Consider the following 17,173-nt stretch of genomic DNA (forward strand, 5'->3'; position numbering starts at 1 on the left):
GAAGTATGTTTGGTGACCGTTCGCGCTAACTGATATGGCCTAACTTGTTAGTCACAAGCTAGCGACGGCGACGACTGCTGCTGGCCGTAAAGCACGGCTCGGCAGCTCGAGTCACACCGCCGCTTCCCGTTCATCGTATGCGCGTCCTGCGATGTAAGCAATAGTTGATTTCATGTCACTGTTGTCAAAACTACACTCGTTGACCATTTGCATTCGCTAAAACTTGTGAATTCGTTCTTCACAACCACCGCAATCACCGATCCAACCTTGCGGACTCGCTAGGCCTAGTCGTCGCTGAAGGGGACGGAGTCGTCGTCGACTGAAATTAATTTGGCAAGTGGTTATCGCTATTGAGTGTCCAAGTGTGCACATGTGAAATATAGCCGTTCGTTTCGCTCATCAGCGTGTTTTCGCTCAGCCGCCGAACTCCCGAGGGCATGAAGGCTGACCGTCCGCCGATCGGATTCGTCGGCATGGGCGTCCGGAAGGGGGGGCAAGGGGGGGCGGTTGCCCCCCCTTGGAATTACGGATATTATTTATGCCCTACCAGAAAACAACTACAAACCTACCGCCTCCCTCATCCCCAGACATCGGGTGCACCCCCCTGGAAAAAGTTCTGCGGACGCCCTTGTTCGTCGGTGTCGTTTAGCCAAAAAACTTGTCCCACTACAATAATATTAAAGTGAACTGGATAGTTCACTATAATCACATGATGCTGTTCACCGTGATAGTGCCGTTGTCGGACTAGTGTGACCGTCGTCGTCGTTGTTTGGAAAGTGCCGCGTAGCACCGCGGGAGTCCGTCGAGTTCGAATGCCATTCCAAGTCTCGACTGCCATTCGACTCAGATGTCATTCGAAAGTACCCGTGTAGCACAGGTATAAGCCAGCCAACTTTCCTTTAAAAAACAGGTCAGAAGTCAGAACAAAATGGGTCAAATCCATGGAGGAAGGAAAACTAAGGAGAGGCCCTTCGTATACATACATGGAGGAAGGAAAAAGAGAGGAGAGGCCCTTTCCACACAACACCATGGGAGAAAAATGTGGAGGAAATCACGTGGTTTTTTTCGCGATGGGGATGCCACCTAGTCCGGGCAGCTTAGCAACGGCGTCGTAGTTGCTGCTTGCAAGCAGGGCGGTAGCAGACGACCGCGGCGTAGCAGTTGTGGTGCGGCGTACTTTTCTCAACTGCTCGAGTTTGTTTTTGATCGTGCTCACAAGCTTACGTTGGCGCCGTTCACTCGTATCTCAGGCGGAATTCGCTGCAAAACTCTCGTTGTTGCGTGCATTGATTTCAACGTGCTCGACCACGATCGCACGGGCATTTCGTCAACTACGTCACTGCTCGGAGCCGTCGGGAGACCGCCGCTGCTTACTGAGGAGCACTCGCGCTGTTCGTTTACCAGTGATTCAATACGCCGTGCGCTAGAGAGGTCGTCGGCGTATTGCGCGGACGTTTCGCGTCCTGTGCGTGCAGTGTGCGTGTGCCATTCGCGCTCCCGTTTCCATCGGCAGTGAAACCTCGTTGCTATTAGGCGTGCTCTTGCAACGCTCTAGTGATCGTCACTGGTGTTAGTGTAACTATTTTCGTTTTTCGCGATTGCGCTTGTGTGAGCAGCGGGGGCCATGACATCGGTGGAGGGCGATATTTTAAAGGAAGCCGCTGCGCTCGCTTTGCATGCTTGCACGCCCCTGTTATACGCCGCCGGTAAAAATGAAAAGAAAGAGACCCTGCGCTTAAACAATACCTTAGAGATTTTTTTTCTTTAATAAAGGCGAAGGGTTAGTTTTGTTCACTGCAATATCTACATAAAGATACGAATGCACACAGGATGCCGAGAACTTCATTTGTAAAAAACATTTATTTTCTCAGAAAAAACAACTCGCACGAAAAAACGTGGCTATTTACAATATCTTCACATCATATACACCATTTTACGAGGAGCGGGCAGGAGAGGGAGAAATACTCTCGAACACGTGCGCTGCGCGACACCCCACTGTTGCCGTCCTCCCCTGGGCTGATAATCCGGCGCGCGGAGCAACGTCCGCGGCTGCTTAGCTACCGGTCAAGCGCGTGTTTGCGTCTGTACAACAAAAGCAGCAATTTTGTACGGAACACCAACGTCTTCTAGACATTACTGTTTTATTGTCGGTTGCGGAAAAAGTAGACGAAAGTAGAAAAAAACAAACGCCTCCAGTATGCACGCGCATCATGTTATGCGAAGGTCTCACCACGTCTGCGGTGTCCATTTCTTCACCGCTTTTCCGCCGGTCCCGAGTTGCATTGGCAGTGGACGTAGTTGGTGAACAAAAAATACTTGCGCCAACAAAAAGCTAAACGTTAGCGCAGTTTGTGAACGAAATGCAGACAGAAACGAACCCACTGCCTGTGCCTAATATCGGGCGCGGAACAAAGCGCAGCACCTGGGTTACCAAACTATAATCTGTGCATAATTTTAAGAGATCAAGTATTGGGACGGCCTTGGCAGAGCTCTTCTTTAATTCAGCAGTACACTATGTGAGGACTTCACAAATTTGGCCACAACTTCTTTTAGCCGCCCCACATGATCGTCAATATCGGGAGGGTGTGGGGATCGCCACCTGAAAAAAATAAACATGTCGTTAGTGCGAAAATACTAATTTAATTTGCACAGCATGGCATGAATAGAAGCGGCGACATAAACTTTTACCCAACTGCAAAGTGAGAAAAAATGCAGCCATGGCAACGTAAATGAAAAAACACACGGCATGCACAGGACGGTAAACTCTGCCATGCATTGTAATAAATTATTCGCCTGAAATCGCATCGAATGCACTGTAAAAAAAAAAATCCACGCTATGCATAACCGTGCCAGAGATACAACAAACGCAGCGACTTGAGCAGTGCCCCGACCCGATTGAGATTGGAATTCTCAACACAGGTCGGCGATTCTGCCTGTCAGTAAGTGGTAATAGCGTTCCTTAGCGTACCAACCTATTAGATCGTGTAACTGCACATTTTCTGGTATTTGTGCACCAGTAAGTGCTGGCGGGAGCGGAGAAGGCGAGAATGCGAATTGCTTTCAGTCAACTCGCTTGTATCGCTCGTAGTACGAGCAGCCCTACGCAAGCGGCAGGAGGGGCCGAATTTCAATTTCATAGCGCGTATCTCCGCAAACAAACATTCTAATCATCAGAAGTGGATTCGTTTCGGTCATGTACTCGCTGTTTCCAAAATGTTCAGTTTGTAAACGGGGTACTCTGTCGCAAGCCTAGCATCTAAACTGTCGCACTCGCCATGTCCAAGCAGGCAGCGAACGTGTTCATGAAAAACTGTGCTCCACGACAAACTAGATAATCATTGCCCTCCGCGACCTTGTGTTTCAACACATTTTGCTTTCGTTTTTCTAACATGCAACACCGTGCCACGTTTGCCCTACAGGCAACCGGCGACAAAAAAGCACGCGTGAACTGCGAGCATGGCACTCACCGATGCTGATCGTTCGCTGCGTCGAGGAATGGTCGCTTGCTCCCAGTTGGTTATTGCAGGAGCTAATGGCATAGCACACACGAGGATTGACACGAGGCGAACGCCCACCCAAAATTTCTAGGCTTGGCAGGAAAATAAAACGGGCGAATGACACTTTCAGAGATCGCACGCTGCTTGGGCTCCAGCCCACCGGCTGCAAATTATCAGTCCAAGATGGCGTCGGCGGTAGGCGGCGCTCGAGTAAAACAAACATGGCGGCGCCCAGGTATCGAAACTAAAATCATGTATACAACAACACAAAAGCTTCTGCTCTATAACAAAGTCATCAACTGCAAACAAATGACATTTGTCAAAACTTCAACCCCATACGCAAACCTGCGCTCGGCTGCAGGTCCTTTAAAAAAAAAGCACTTTTTATTTTCGCGATACCTTCATTTGAGGAGAATGCAAAGGATTAAAAAGTAAACTGACGTAAAAAGGTCTGTTAATAATGGGGTGAACTGTGCCTAGAATTAAAAGGAGTGCCATACGCCGTGCGACGGTGAAGAATAAATGGGCACTCTTATTTTCGTTTCCACATTTCGTTTCCACATTTATTTTCGTTTCCATTATTTTCGTTTCCAATAAATAAATAAAACATGTGCCCCCCTCGAACAAAATTTCTGGCTACACCACTGCTCGTGTGGAATTCGCGCGGCTAGGGGCCCGCGTTTCTCGCGTGTGCTTAGTTGTCCTTCGCCCACCGCAGTAATTGAAAGCGACGGTCACTTCCCGTGCTTACAAGAGTTGAGGAACAGGGAGGAGATTTTCGATACCGGACGAATGCCCTTCCCGGGCATCGGTGGCCGTCGTGTGGTTTCGCGCGACGAGGGGCCCACGTTTCTCGCGTGTCCTTCACCTCACCCGGTGAAGGCTAATTTCGAGCGCTGAGCTAAACAAGCAAGTATACTAGTTTCATCGAATGCAGCCTTCAACTTCAGAGTCCCATGGACGGGCGTTGCCAAAGGGGGGCCACCGCAGATAACCACCGCAAGATGGGCCACCGCAGTAATTGAAAGCGAAGGTCACTTCCCGCGCCTGCAAGAGCTGAGATAAGTATTTTTCTCGGCTGCTACTAATTGTGACCAGGGCCGAGCAGTTGGAGACGGCGCGGAGACGACGCAGTACGAAGCAGTAACTGAAAGTAGCCGCCTGTCTCACACGGGTATTTCCGCTTTATTAACTTTTCCGCTGACGAACACCGGCATAGGGCGCCCTAAACCGGCCGGTAAGCAGCCAAGCGCCACCAGCGCGGGAATCTGTGCCCCTGCGGTAGCACGCTCCTTCGTTGACTTTGAAACGCGCGCGCAGTAGTCGAGGGCGGGACTTATGCGATGACGTCAGCCCGGACAAGATGGCGCCGAGCTGGTTTCCGGCTTCACAAAATGTCACGTGACGGCCTCTCCTCTCTTTTTCCTTTGCACCGACGTCACATCCGGTGGCCGTCGGCTGCTAGTCGGCCATGCTGCCGAACCACCGCCAGACCGCCTCTAGCTTACCGCTGCCTATGGTAGCTCGCATCGTGTTGGTTCTCGTCCATCCGTAGGTTCGGTATGGCTTTGTGTGCCACCCTTGGCTGCTACGACCGTAGCGGCAGCTCCAGGCGAAAGAAGAAGCCGTTTAACACGAACTTCATCTGCATTCGTAAGATAATCGTAGGCATGCAAGTGCGAGCGCTCCATGACACAGTACGAATCTGCGCGAGCTGTGGCTGGCTCGCATTAAGCGCGATGATTTGGACCCCGACAACCCAAATTTAATTGTGTGCGGAGTGCACTTTGTGACAGGTAAGAGGCTTGTGTCGTCAACTTAATGTTTACGATGTAGCGAACCACGACGGTCGCGCCTGACGCCGCCTAGGCCGATCGCTGCCGGAGCGCCGACGACGACGAAGCGTCGCTGAAAGACGAAGTGCCGCCGCTCTGCACGAGATCGCTTGGGTTGGACTGGCCGTCTTCTGCGCTGCCCGCCGTTCTGCTCGCCGTTTTGTGTCGCCCGCTGTCAACACCACGCCTTGTACCATTTGTGCAGAAACCCCCTTTCAACGAAAACGTGGGAAGCAATGGCTACACTCTTGAATGTTGCTGTTTTGATTAACGCCATCCAATTTGTCTGAAAACACAAACCCAGACTGGGTCCCGTGTCGCTGCATCCTAGCTACAGCACTAGGCAAGCCTTTTCGGATCGCCACGACCGCAGCGAGCAATGACTGCAGAGAAAGCGGCTTGCCGAGGCCGAGCTTTTCGTCTCGTTGCTTGCGCATCGCAGACAGGCTTCACACCCACCTGCTGTAGAAATCATTGTGTGGCCCCATTGATTCGAAGGCTTTCATTTCTTCCAACTTCACAAAGCTGGAAGGAGTACACGATATCCCCCGTGGGCCACTTCGAGGAACACATCAACGCCCATCGTCGCGTCGACTCCCGGTCGCAGCGTGTACGGATCTGTATCGTCGCAAATTTTCACTTTGTCTGCGTAGCGTACACGCACCGATCGAATAAATTCAGACCAGTAGCCTGCACTGAATGGTTCATTCGTCTCTGGCACCGTTTATAAAGCTTTTTCAGTTTCGAAACTTCTCCTCCCGAAGCGGCCGCGTTTTGCGCCCGGCCTCTGAGATGGCGCTGCAGTCGAAGTTTGCGCCACGCTCGACGCTAGCTAGCCACGCCGCGGTTCAGCAACGTTTCTGAGGCTCCGTTTGTCGTGCTCATTTGCGTCGCGTTCTTTTGTTAGCAAGTGATCCTGTCGTTATGAGTTGAGTGTTTGTGCACTACGCCTCAGCAGCTTTCGGTGTGTGGTCGGGTGCGGACGCTCATGGTGTGGACCCAGCCTGCAAGTAGCGTGGGCTGCCGAATGTTCTCGAGCGCCAAGTTTTGGATTTTTTCGCTGTCAGAGGGTAGGTGGTGTGCGTCATTTATGGTCTTTAGAGTGTGCTAGGACTGTCAACCAAATGCCAACGTGTTTTGTGCCGGGATGTTCCAGCGGGTACCGGCGCAACACGGAGAAAAGGCACTTCTTTTCTCCGCCAACCGATCCAAATCTCCTTGCAAAATGGTCGAGAGCGATACCCCGTGCAGACAAGGTGTTGGGGAAAACGTGCAAAGTGTGCGACGCCCACTTCCAAGAAGGGGATATTCTGAAGTCATATAAGCATGTAATCAACGGAGAAGTGATTGAAATCGAGCGCGGTGTATGGTCTCTAAGGAGTGATGCAATTCCTACCATATTTCCTAATCTCCCGATGTACTTCTCCTCGAATCGTAAACGGCGAAAATCTCCGAAAAAGAGAGCAACCGTCTCAAGAGACGCAGTGGCAACGCAGAGCGACGCTGCAGAAGATATCGATATCGAGCGAGAGCAACCAGAGCCCGTGCAAGACAGCTGCTTGCATGTTAATGAGCTGGTGGAGAAGAGTGCTTCTTTGAGGTTACCTCGTCAGTGGAGATCGGCAGCTCTTGAAGATGAAAATGGGCGCCGATCACAGATTGTTTTTTACACGGCAGGATTGGAGGCAGATGTATATACAGTGCTCAAGAGTGTCGTAGTTCGCGAAGACATGAGTTATGTTGTATCTGCCCGCGGAAAACTGGTGCAGACGCTGCCCATGGATTTGGCAATCACTTCGTTAGCAGACGTAGAGGCAATTGTGCAGGTTGTACAAACTATGCAAGTCTGTCAAGGTTGCATCTCTAGCAGGGGAGGAACTGTATACCACAAGCAGTGCAGAGTTCTTACTGAGGCAGAAAAAGGAGTCTGTATAAAGTGTGCAAAAATGACGAAGGACCTCAAAAGAAGAAGTGGGCTGAAACCCAAGAAAAAGGTGTGCCTTGCAGCACCTGTTTTGAGGAAGAGGCTCATTCGTGCCGCTGCAGCTCGGGAGAAAAAGAAGAAAGAAATTAGCGAACTCAGTGAAAAACTGAAGAAAGCGTTTTCAACAAGTCTAGGTGAAGTGACACAGGACCTGCCAGAAGCACAAAAGATGGTCATACAGGCAGCCGTCATGCAACAAGCGGCCAAGTCGCCACGTGGGCACCGGTACACTACAGATTGGCTTATGATCTGTCTGCTTCTGAGGCTGACAAGCCCAAAGTGTTACAGAACTCTATCTGACATGAAGATTTTGCCCCTGCCAAGTGCCAACCGTCTTGTACAGCTACTGAAAGGTCTTCCATGTGGCTACGGCTTAAACAAATTTGCCCTTGGTAGCATAAAACTGCATATGGCAGGCAAGCCAGAACATTACACATATGGTTGTCTAATCATCGATGAAGTGAAACTCAGGGAAGGAACCGAGTTTAACAGGTCGTCCTACAAATTTGATGGCTTTGTAGATTACGGGGATATTACTAAAGTTGGCACAGAACAGCTGGCAGACCATGCACTGGTTGTTATGTTCAACCCAATGTTTGCGTCATGGGTCCAACCCATAGCAACTTTTGCAGCTAAGGGTGCAGCGCCAGGATGGGTCTTGGCAAAGGTGGTAATGAGCTCAGTGCTACAATTGCATGAACATGGTGCTCGCGTACTGGCAGTGATAAGCGATGGTGCCGGAAATAACAAATCGATGTGGACACACCTCGGCATCAGCGGAAAGGTGGAGCACCCACAGTGCAAGATTGAACATCCCTGCCTTCCAGAGGGAACATTCCTCCACTTCATTTGTGACGTGCCACATATCGTGAAATGCATCCGGAATCATATGATGAAGCACAAATATGGTCAGGCAAGTTAAATAATTCCTTGGATATGCATGTCTCTTGAGTGATGACGCTGTGTAACAGAGACTTGTTCACCTATGTTTAATTACTGCATATAACGAAATGGTGTACAATAATTTGTTGCAGGTAGGTGAATACCAAGCAAATTTCCAGCACTATGAACGTCTTTTTGAGGCGGAAAAAAAGGCCGCTATAAAAGTGGTTCCTAAGTTGACTGAGCACCATGTCAAGCCACAGAAGCTCCAGACCATGAACGTTCGTCTGGCGACTCAGGTAAAGTTGGCCATTCAGTCATTGTAAACATTGTAAGCAGTTGGTGCCATAAAACTGCATGCTTATACATTACATCTGTGCTTGTCAGCGCCCAGGCATTTTCAAAACTAATTTGCCATCATGTTTTTCCAAGCTTTACAAATTTCTTTTACTCATTTTCGCTTGCAGCTCTTCAGCCGAAGTGTGTCGATTGGCCTGAAGGTCTACAGACAAATGATGGTACCTGGCTTCGCCGACAGTTTTGGAACGGAACAGTTCACGATGCTACTAAATGACCTCTTTGACATTCTGAACTCCAAGGTTCCTGCAGCTGGAATACGAAAGGGATCTCCAAAAATTAAGGTGCCAGAATTGTTTTATGTCGCCTTTTTACTGTGGGGAAATAACCGAGACTTAAAACTTTGCACTCACACCAATTTTCTCGAAACACTGTTTTCTGTTTTCATTTATATGTTTTCAGTTTTTGGACGACTTCTTGACAATGTTGAACGAGACGGAATCTATTCCTAATGTCAAGCTGTTCGCATCTAGGCAGACTATCGAGTCCCTACGTGTAACACTGATGTCTGTGCTGTCACTTGTGGAGTTCCTGTTCAACCAAGGCGTGAGCTACATTCTGACAGCAAGCCTGAACCAGGATCCACTCGAGGTAACCGTATCCCTTCCATCGTGTTTCCTCTTTCAGCTCCTCATAATCACAGTTGTTAAGCTCAAATTTCTTGCTTTGCAGCGATTCTTTGGGCTCGTGAGGTCCCTCGGAGGAGACGAAGACCATCCAACCGTCACCAAATTCAGCCAGCTTTTCAGACTACTGTCCCTTTACACACCTGTTAAGCTTGCCACAAAAGGGAACTGTGAAGCAGGGGATGAACGAGTTCTGCTGAGCACATTTGAGAGCCTTGGAGAGAAGCGGCGTGAAGCACTACTACAAAAGAGAAAAGTTAAAGATGAAGTCTTCCAGCGACTCACATCACTGCCTTCGAGGGGGCTGTCAGCCCCATTTGACGATGACGTGCACAGTGTTTCAAGTCCAGAAAAAGCGGCATTGTACTATTTAGCGGGATACGTGGCCCATAAAATGATGAAGGTGACCTCCTGCATGGAGTGCAAAAGCGATACAATGGCTTCACAAGACTCTCTACCGCCTGAAGCTATGCTTGTTATTGAACGAGAGTTTGTGACTGGCAGCCTTGTTTGTCCTTCAAGGAAACTGTTTGCATGCGTGAAAAGCATAGAAGAGACCATTGAGCAAACATCAAAAAAAGAAGCCTTTGGGGACCTTTTCTGGAATGTTTTAGATGCCCTTGCGAAGAGAGGAACTAACTGTATCGGTTGCCCAGAGCATAGCTGTGATTTTACAGCACAGATTGTACACTTCTATTTGGTCACACGAATGCACTTTTTTTCCCGGAAGAAGAGCCAAGAGAACGACAGTGCCAATAGAGCTCGGAGGGAACGTAAAAAAGCAAAGCTTGTGTAAATAATGACCGAAGTGAAAAGGAAGACGCCTGAAAGTGTGTGAAGAGTTTTAATAAACTGTAATTCGCTGATGCAACTCCACTAAAGACGTGTGTTTGATTTTTTTTATTCTATAAGTATTTACCAGAGGCAGCAGAAAAATGTCAGCATGATATTTATCGGGCAGCTCTCTATATGTGCCTTGAAAACTAATAAGTCGCTTTATGGAACCTCTCGAGACTAGTCTGGAGGGTTCTTCTAATCTTTAATAAAATCGGGGCAGACGTTCAGGCTTTCTTGTCTGGCTGACTTTCGCATTTGGAAAGCAAGAGTAAAAATTACTCGCGACCAATGGGATTGATACAGAAGGGTAAGGTCACCGTTCAAGCGCAATGCGATGGAAACGCCGCATTCCACAGACGCACGAAAGCAACTATTCTGCCCGAAGCGAAACGTAATCACTGATGCCCATCTTTTTCTAAAGCACTGGTCGCTTCTACGCACACGTAGTTTAACTATTTAAAGTTACGAAGCGCAGATAATGACGCCACGAAGCGTGAGAAATGTCTTCGGTTAAGCGCCGTGAGGGAGGACAGCGGAACGGTACGCGTCTGTAGCAGACGACGCACTTCCTTGGCGCAAACTTCGACAGCAGCGCCGCGGTGGCGGGCGCGGCGGCGGGCCGCATGCTCCCTGTTGGCGCGGCGAGGAGATGCGGAACTGAAAAGGATCTATAAACGATGGTCTCTGGAGTAGGCATCGCACTCTAAGGATAAGAAAATAATCCAAAGTGTCCGAGGAGTGGTCCGGCATCGCAGGGCAGACGGGCGGGGACGGCCGAATGGTTCGGCAGCATGGCCGCAAGCGTTTGATGGAGGCGGAAGTGACGACACGTGCAACCTATGTAGAGAATGTGGCGGAAGTGACGTCAAAATTTAGGCTTAAAAAGTCGGGCCACTAGCAACGTTGTCGTTGTTGCTAAGAAAACTCGGGCCACTAGCAACGGCGTACGGCGTCGTTAGCGTCGTTGTTGCTAGGGGCCCTGAGTGTTTCTCGGTGGCGGTGGACGGGCTTTCGGCACGGTGTGTTCGGCCTTGCGTTTTAAAGTCTACATGCCTGGCGTCGTGACGTTACGCACGCATCTAAGGTTGCTTTTTAATGCAGCAAATAACCGCTAATTTGATATTTTGTTCGTCAAACTTGGTGTCGTTACGCGGAGCGATCGATGCATTGAAATGAATCTCGCGAAAAGGTGGCACTCCGGAACAGCGCTTCGACACGCGAAGAAGCGTTGATTGTTTTGATCAGCGAACTTTCGCACCTCACCAAACAGCAGAGAAACATGAAGCCGCTCTCGGCGATGCTGAGCTGCGTTTCGAAGGCCACATGGCGGGTGTACGGTAGCCCGAGGAGGATGGTGAGCTGAGCTATAAGCGGCGCGCAATGTCGTCTTTCTTCGCCTGGCGTCGGAAAAGGTTCACCGCACCTGTGCGCCGGTCTGTGTCTAAGTGCGTGTTTACGGGGAGGGAGGTGTAGGAGTGCAGCGGCGAGCGGCGCGGTTTTTTTTATACCTTTCTTTTACGAAGCGCTTGCGAGCTGCGCGCGATCCCCGCCCCGTAGCTCGGTGGAGAAAGCAGATAGTGAGGAGAGCCAAGCCAACTTCCGGTTGCGGGGCGGCTTCACAAAATGTGACGTCAGGGCCTCTCCTTAGTTCTTTCCTTCCTCCATGGGTCAAATCCATGGAGGTTATACTAAAACTTCTGGAGTGGAGGCGGCGCTCGAAAAGTGAAGCCGGCGCTCAATGACGAGGCGCCATGTTGCCAGGGGCAGAAAACAGCCAGAACATGTAGCGGCCACAGTATAGCTTAGTGGCTACGTGGTGTTTTGTTGCGGTTGTGCTTCTGCACTGTTTCTCTGTTGTTCCCTGTATTTAAGGATTTGTAGCTGCAAAAGTTGCTGCTAGAACACAATGTGAGGACTGTGTGGCAGCACTGCATTATAGTGAGCTGACTGGTCTCATTCGTGCAAAGAGCCGTGGTGGGCTTATAGTACCATCCAAGAACGTCTTGCAGATCTGCGAGGCATCTGAAAAGGGACTCGGAGTGCTGCAAGTTCAGTACAAAGACTTAAGGCTGCTGCATGCGCAATGCGAACGCCTTGTAGTGGAAATTCTGACCGCAGTTATTGAGAGGGCTTGGTTTGCACAACTTGAACCTCACCTGTTGGACTGCGACCCATTAGACAACCACATTTACTACATATCCAAGAAAATTGCACAACTCTATTTGAAGATCAGAATTCATCACATTGCTAAGGAGATGAACCGAGGAAACTGCAAAGAGAAGGTGTGCACTCTCTTGTCCAGTCTGATTATATTTAAGAATCAGTGACTTTGGTGTATATATGCATTACTCAATGCAGTATACATATGCCAGATTTAGATGGTCGGCATTACTGTTCTTGAGAGTGCTCTTTAGGTGTCAGTTTTTGTTTCCGTAATTTGCTGCTTTTCATGTTTGCCTGTCTACTTTAATTTGTCATGGAACTCTTTAATAGAATGAATAAACCCTGATTAAATGAAAGTAAAGCGCGGTTTTCTTGTTCATGTGTTATTGTATGCGACTGAGAGAACGATGAAAAGGAAAGTGCACGGGCCCGCCGACTGGCTCGAGCCACCACCGCTGCCACGTGCAGATAGAAGGAGAGAGTTAAAAAATAATTGAGGAAAGAGTGAAAGAAGAGACGCGCGTCGCAAAAATGGCGTCCACTGAAGCGAATACCCCGGCTGAAACAACAGATTCAACAGATGTTTAAACAACCTTTGGGCTTAAATTGAAGCGTACACTGCATACACAGCTTTATGACACCATGAAACAGTTTTGGCATTCATAAATTAAACTGCAGGGCCATATGGGTCAGTATTACTGGTGATCTGGGCTATGTGAGGCAGATCTTAATCCAGGAGGCAATGGCAGTCTGCTGTACCATTGCAGTTGCTTTCGTTTCTTTCCGCATGTTTTCGGTATTCGAGAACCCTACCATGTGTTATAGAATTGTAAACCCTGAATTGTATAGTCCTTCCCAGTGAAGAGTATGTTTGTCAGTTAATTTTTTGTCCTATCACTGCTAATGTTTCATTGCACGATTAGCTGAAACGACACGCTGTACGCGATTTATTGAGAAAATTATCAGCTTTTCAAGGCAGCGACACTGACTAGAGGAATCGCCAACAGAGCCTTTCAGGCAAACTCGCGCAGAAATCGGGGAGGTCATACAAGTGAATTTAGTGCCCTTAGAAGCAACATCCCTAACAGAAGATGTTTCCCACTTAATCTAGCGGATGAAGGGGAAAAAAATCCGCAAAAATAGTCGTACTCTGCTGGCGCCCATTTCACCACGGCCTGTTTTTGCCCCTGGCAAGATGGCCGCCGGTCGGTCTGGCTGGCTTCACCCATGGAGGAAGGAAACCATAGGAGAGGCCCTCGCTATCCGAGCCAACGTTTATAGATACTTTGATCCGAGCCGCGTGACAAAAAACGTGCAGGAAGTCACGTGGTTTTGCAAGGCCTACTGGGATTTCTTGGCCGACGGCGCGGCCAATAGCAGCGTTGGGCGCAGCGGCGTCGTCTGCTTCACGCATCACCCATATCGGCAGAGCCGGTGGAGTAGAGTTGGAAATTCACATTTTTATTCAATCGTTGTGGTCCGCGGGAGGCACAAAGTTCCAGAGGCCTGTAGTCGGTTCCGGTCTTCATTGATGTGCGCTTAGTTCATTCAGGATGCCGTCTTGACGAAATCGGTTGTTTTGGAAGGTGGTGGTGGTGGTAGTGGTTTATTTAAAAAATAAAAAGTGAAGCAAAAGAGTGTTGCCGGCCGCGGCAATTGCTATCTAATATCTTAAGCACCCGAGCTGCAGCCGGCGGAAACGAAAGGGAAAGGGAGAGGATAGTGAGGAGAAGTATAGAGGGGAGCGACAGCGAGAAAGGACAGGGTAGAGCTTTGTACACTATTTACAAAATACAAAAGTAATCAAGTTCGCGCCGCTCGCGCGCTAATGTCCAAGCATTGTCCGAAAATAAGTGCGCGCGAGCGGCCACTGCGCACAATCACTTACACAAGAAGTAAACTGTATGTACATAGCCGCGCGCACGTAGCGTCCTGTCTCGGATTAATCGCGCGCGCGGCACACTGCACTAGCGGCCGGGGTGGGGCGCCCGGCCGCGTATACCGTCCGAGGTAGCACCCACGGAGCGTTCGTGTCACGCGTGCACTACCTGGCGTAGAGCAAGCGGGGAGTCAAGTCCGCCTGCTCGATGAACGCACAGAGGCTCACCATTGTTCTGTCACGGATGCGCGCACTGCCGCGCGGCCACAGGAGCGCTTCGAGACTGTCCGGGATGATTCCCAGCGCCCTGTATGCCGCGAGCATCTCGCGACGCGGCACTGCAGAAGCGGTACAGCGAAGGAGCATGTGCTCCAATGTCTCCACTGCGCCGCATTCAGCGCACGCGTCGCTTGACGAAAGTCCGTGGCGCACCCGTCTTTCCCCGGGCCACACGCAGCCGACGCGCACTCGGATGATCATCGCCCGCTGGAGGCGCGACAGTGAGCGCGCGCCGACGAGAGAAATACGCTCTCCTCGCGCGATGCGAGGGTCCGGGTGTTGCTGACGGAGGTGGTCGTAGATCACCGCACGCACGTCTTCCAGGGCGAGCGGTTCGTCGCTGGGAGGAATCTGATGTGCGGCGGTGGCGAGCTCGTCGGCTTGCTCGTTGCCGCGGATGCCGCAGTGACCGGGCACCCACTGCACGCGAATACTGCATCTGCGCTCCGCGAGGCGCTCAATGCGCTCGCGTAACGCGCACAGCAACGGGGTGCCACGGGCGGGAGTCTGCAGGCGGCTGAGGGCGGCACGGGAATCACACAGCAGAGCACACCTGGGTGGCGGCGGAGTAAGGGTGAGCACCAGGTCCAAGCCCAGGCGAAGACCCAGTAGCTCCGCCGTGGTCGAAGAGCCCAGGTAAGCCACTCTTTGCTGGCGGTGCAGCTGCAGGGCGGGGATGGTGGCCGCTGCGGCGAGCGAGCAGTTTTCGCTCACCACGGAGCCGTCAGTGAACACAAGCAGATGGTCGCGCAGTTGCTCGTAGATGACGGCTCCGGCTAGCTGCTGCACTGCACATAGTGGTGTGCTGCGTTTTCCCGCGATGCCGACGATCTCTCGCTGTACCTCCGTCGTGAGGGGCCAGGGGGAGCAGAGGCCGTAGGGGGGCGTGGCGCGCGTCAGCTGGTCATATTCCTGCAGTGCCGCGCCCATTCTTGAGCGCGGGTAGTGACGAAGGCGCTGCAGGAGTTCCGCGCCGTCTGGTGCGCGGTGAAGGCGGTCAATGTGGTGCAGCGAGCGCTGCGTGGCCTGTAGCTGCAGCGGCCACGCGCCCGCCTCGGCCAGTGTCGCCTCGCATTGCGAGTTTCCGGGTAGACCGAGGCAGGTCCGCAGCGCTTTGCGATGCTGCACCTCCAGTGCCTTCCATGATGGTTTGCGCACCGTGACGAGGGGCAGCGCGTAGAGTATCGCCCCTAAGGCTGCGGCGTTGTAGAGGCGCAGCGCAGCCTGCTGAGAAATCCCCTGGCCCCGGGCGGTGAGCTTGTGCACAGCGGCTGTAGTCCTCTTCATCTGCTGGCAGGCCCTGGTCGCCGCGGGGCGGAAGGAGAGGCGCTGGTCGATTTCCAGGCCGAGGTACCGCACGGAGCTCTTCCACGGCAGCGGCGTCCCAGCCAACGTCAGCGGCGCCAGGCGGGCGCATCTGCGAGCTGCGCAGGCCATGGCTGCAGTCTTCTCCGCGCAAAGCGCCAGGCCGAGGCCCCGCAACCGGTCGCCGATAGCGTCAAGGGACCCCTGGAGACAGTCTCTCACGCGGGAAGCCTCGCCCGGAGGTCCCAAGCACCACAGAGCGATGTCGTCCGCGTATATGGAGATGTACACGCGGTGCCGGTTGCCTGTGGGCAGACAGCCCGGCACCGCCGACATCGCCACATTGAAGAGGAACGGGGACAACACCGACCCCTGCGGCACGCCTAGATCCACCGGGCGGGGCTGAGAGAGAGCCGCTCCCACGCGCACGCGAATAGTGCGCGCGTTGAGGAACCCCTGCACATAACGCAACAGACGACCGGCCACGCCCGCCTCTTCCAGCCTCGCGAGAATTACCGCACGGTGGACGTTGTCAAACGCACTCGACACGTCGAGCAGCAAGAGCAGTGCTACCTGCCGCGCCGCCACGGCGTGCTCGAGTGCGGAGACAACGTCCGCGATTGAATCTGCCGCGCAGCGCATCCCGCGAAACCCTGTCTGACGCTCGTCGAACAAGTCTGCCTCCGCGGCCCGCGCATGCAGGCGTTGGAGCGCCATATGCTCCATCAGCTTGCATGCCGCCGACGTTAGCGCCACTGGCCGGTATCCGCTGAGCTCCGTGGGTGGGCGGCCTGGCTTCGGTATCGGGCAGACGACCGCTGTGCGCCACTCCTCAGGTAGCACCCCGCGTTCCCACACCAGGTTGAGCTGCCGCAGGAGGACTTGACGTTGTTCCGCGTCCAGGTTGCGCAGCATCTGGTACGTAACCCCGTCTGGCCCGGGCGATGAGCGGCGGGTGCAGTGGTGCAGCGCGTCGTTCAGTTCCGCCGCTGTGAAGAGCGCGTTGCACGGGCCGTCATCCGGGGCGGGGGAAGAGTACCTGGCGTCAAAACTGGGGCCCGATGTCGTCACTGCACTGCTCGCGGGACGCTGTGGCGCAAATCGGTCAGCGAACTGCTCAGCCAGCTGTTGGTTTGTTTGGCCGCTCGAGATGGCGAGAGCGGCCAGGGGCTGAGGGTTCGCCTGAGGTGTAGTGATGCGCCGCAGGGTGGTGAAGAGCCGCCGCGAGCTGCGATCCTTCTCCATCGTGTTGCAGAGAGAAGCCCACTGCCGTCGATAAAGCTTGTTGGAGTGACGCCTTGCCGCTGCGTCCAGCCGATTGTAGACCGTCCAGTCTTCTGGCTTGTCCGTCCGTCGCGCCCTGCGCTCCGCCTTGTCCCTTTTGTCGCGCAGATCGAGCAGCTTATTGTCGGGTGTTGGCTGACCTGCCCGCACCTCTGCGCGACGCGTGGCTGCGAGGGCGCTCCGGACAAGACTGGTGAAGTAATCGGCGCCGGACGCAGCGGCGGCGTCCACCTCTTGGCGGAAGC

At 52.4% G+C, this 17,173-nt stretch overlaps 1 protein-coding gene across 1 annotated transcript; it reads left to right on the forward strand.

Annotated features, from left to right (window-relative positions):
* The first annotated feature begins 1,035 nt into the window (after window positions 1-1,035).
* On the forward strand, window positions 1,036-8,368 carry LOC149349267 (uncharacterized). Its single transcript, XM_089578204.1, has one exon. It carries the CDS (start codon window positions 6,457-6,459, stop codon window positions 8,236-8,238), a length of 1,782 nt encoding a protein of 593 aa, XP_089434330.1. The 5' UTR covers window positions 1,036-6,456; the 3' UTR covers window positions 8,239-8,368.
* Window positions 8,369-17,173: the final 8,805 nt, after the last annotated feature.

The sequence above is a fragment of the Amblyomma mixtum genome, chromosome 3, assembly GCF_055824585.1.
Source record: "Amblyomma mixtum isolate Tamu chromosome 3, ASM5582458v1, whole genome shotgun sequence".
NCBI classification, from domain to species: domain Eukaryota; kingdom Metazoa; phylum Arthropoda; class Arachnida; order Ixodida; family Ixodidae; genus Amblyomma; species Amblyomma mixtum.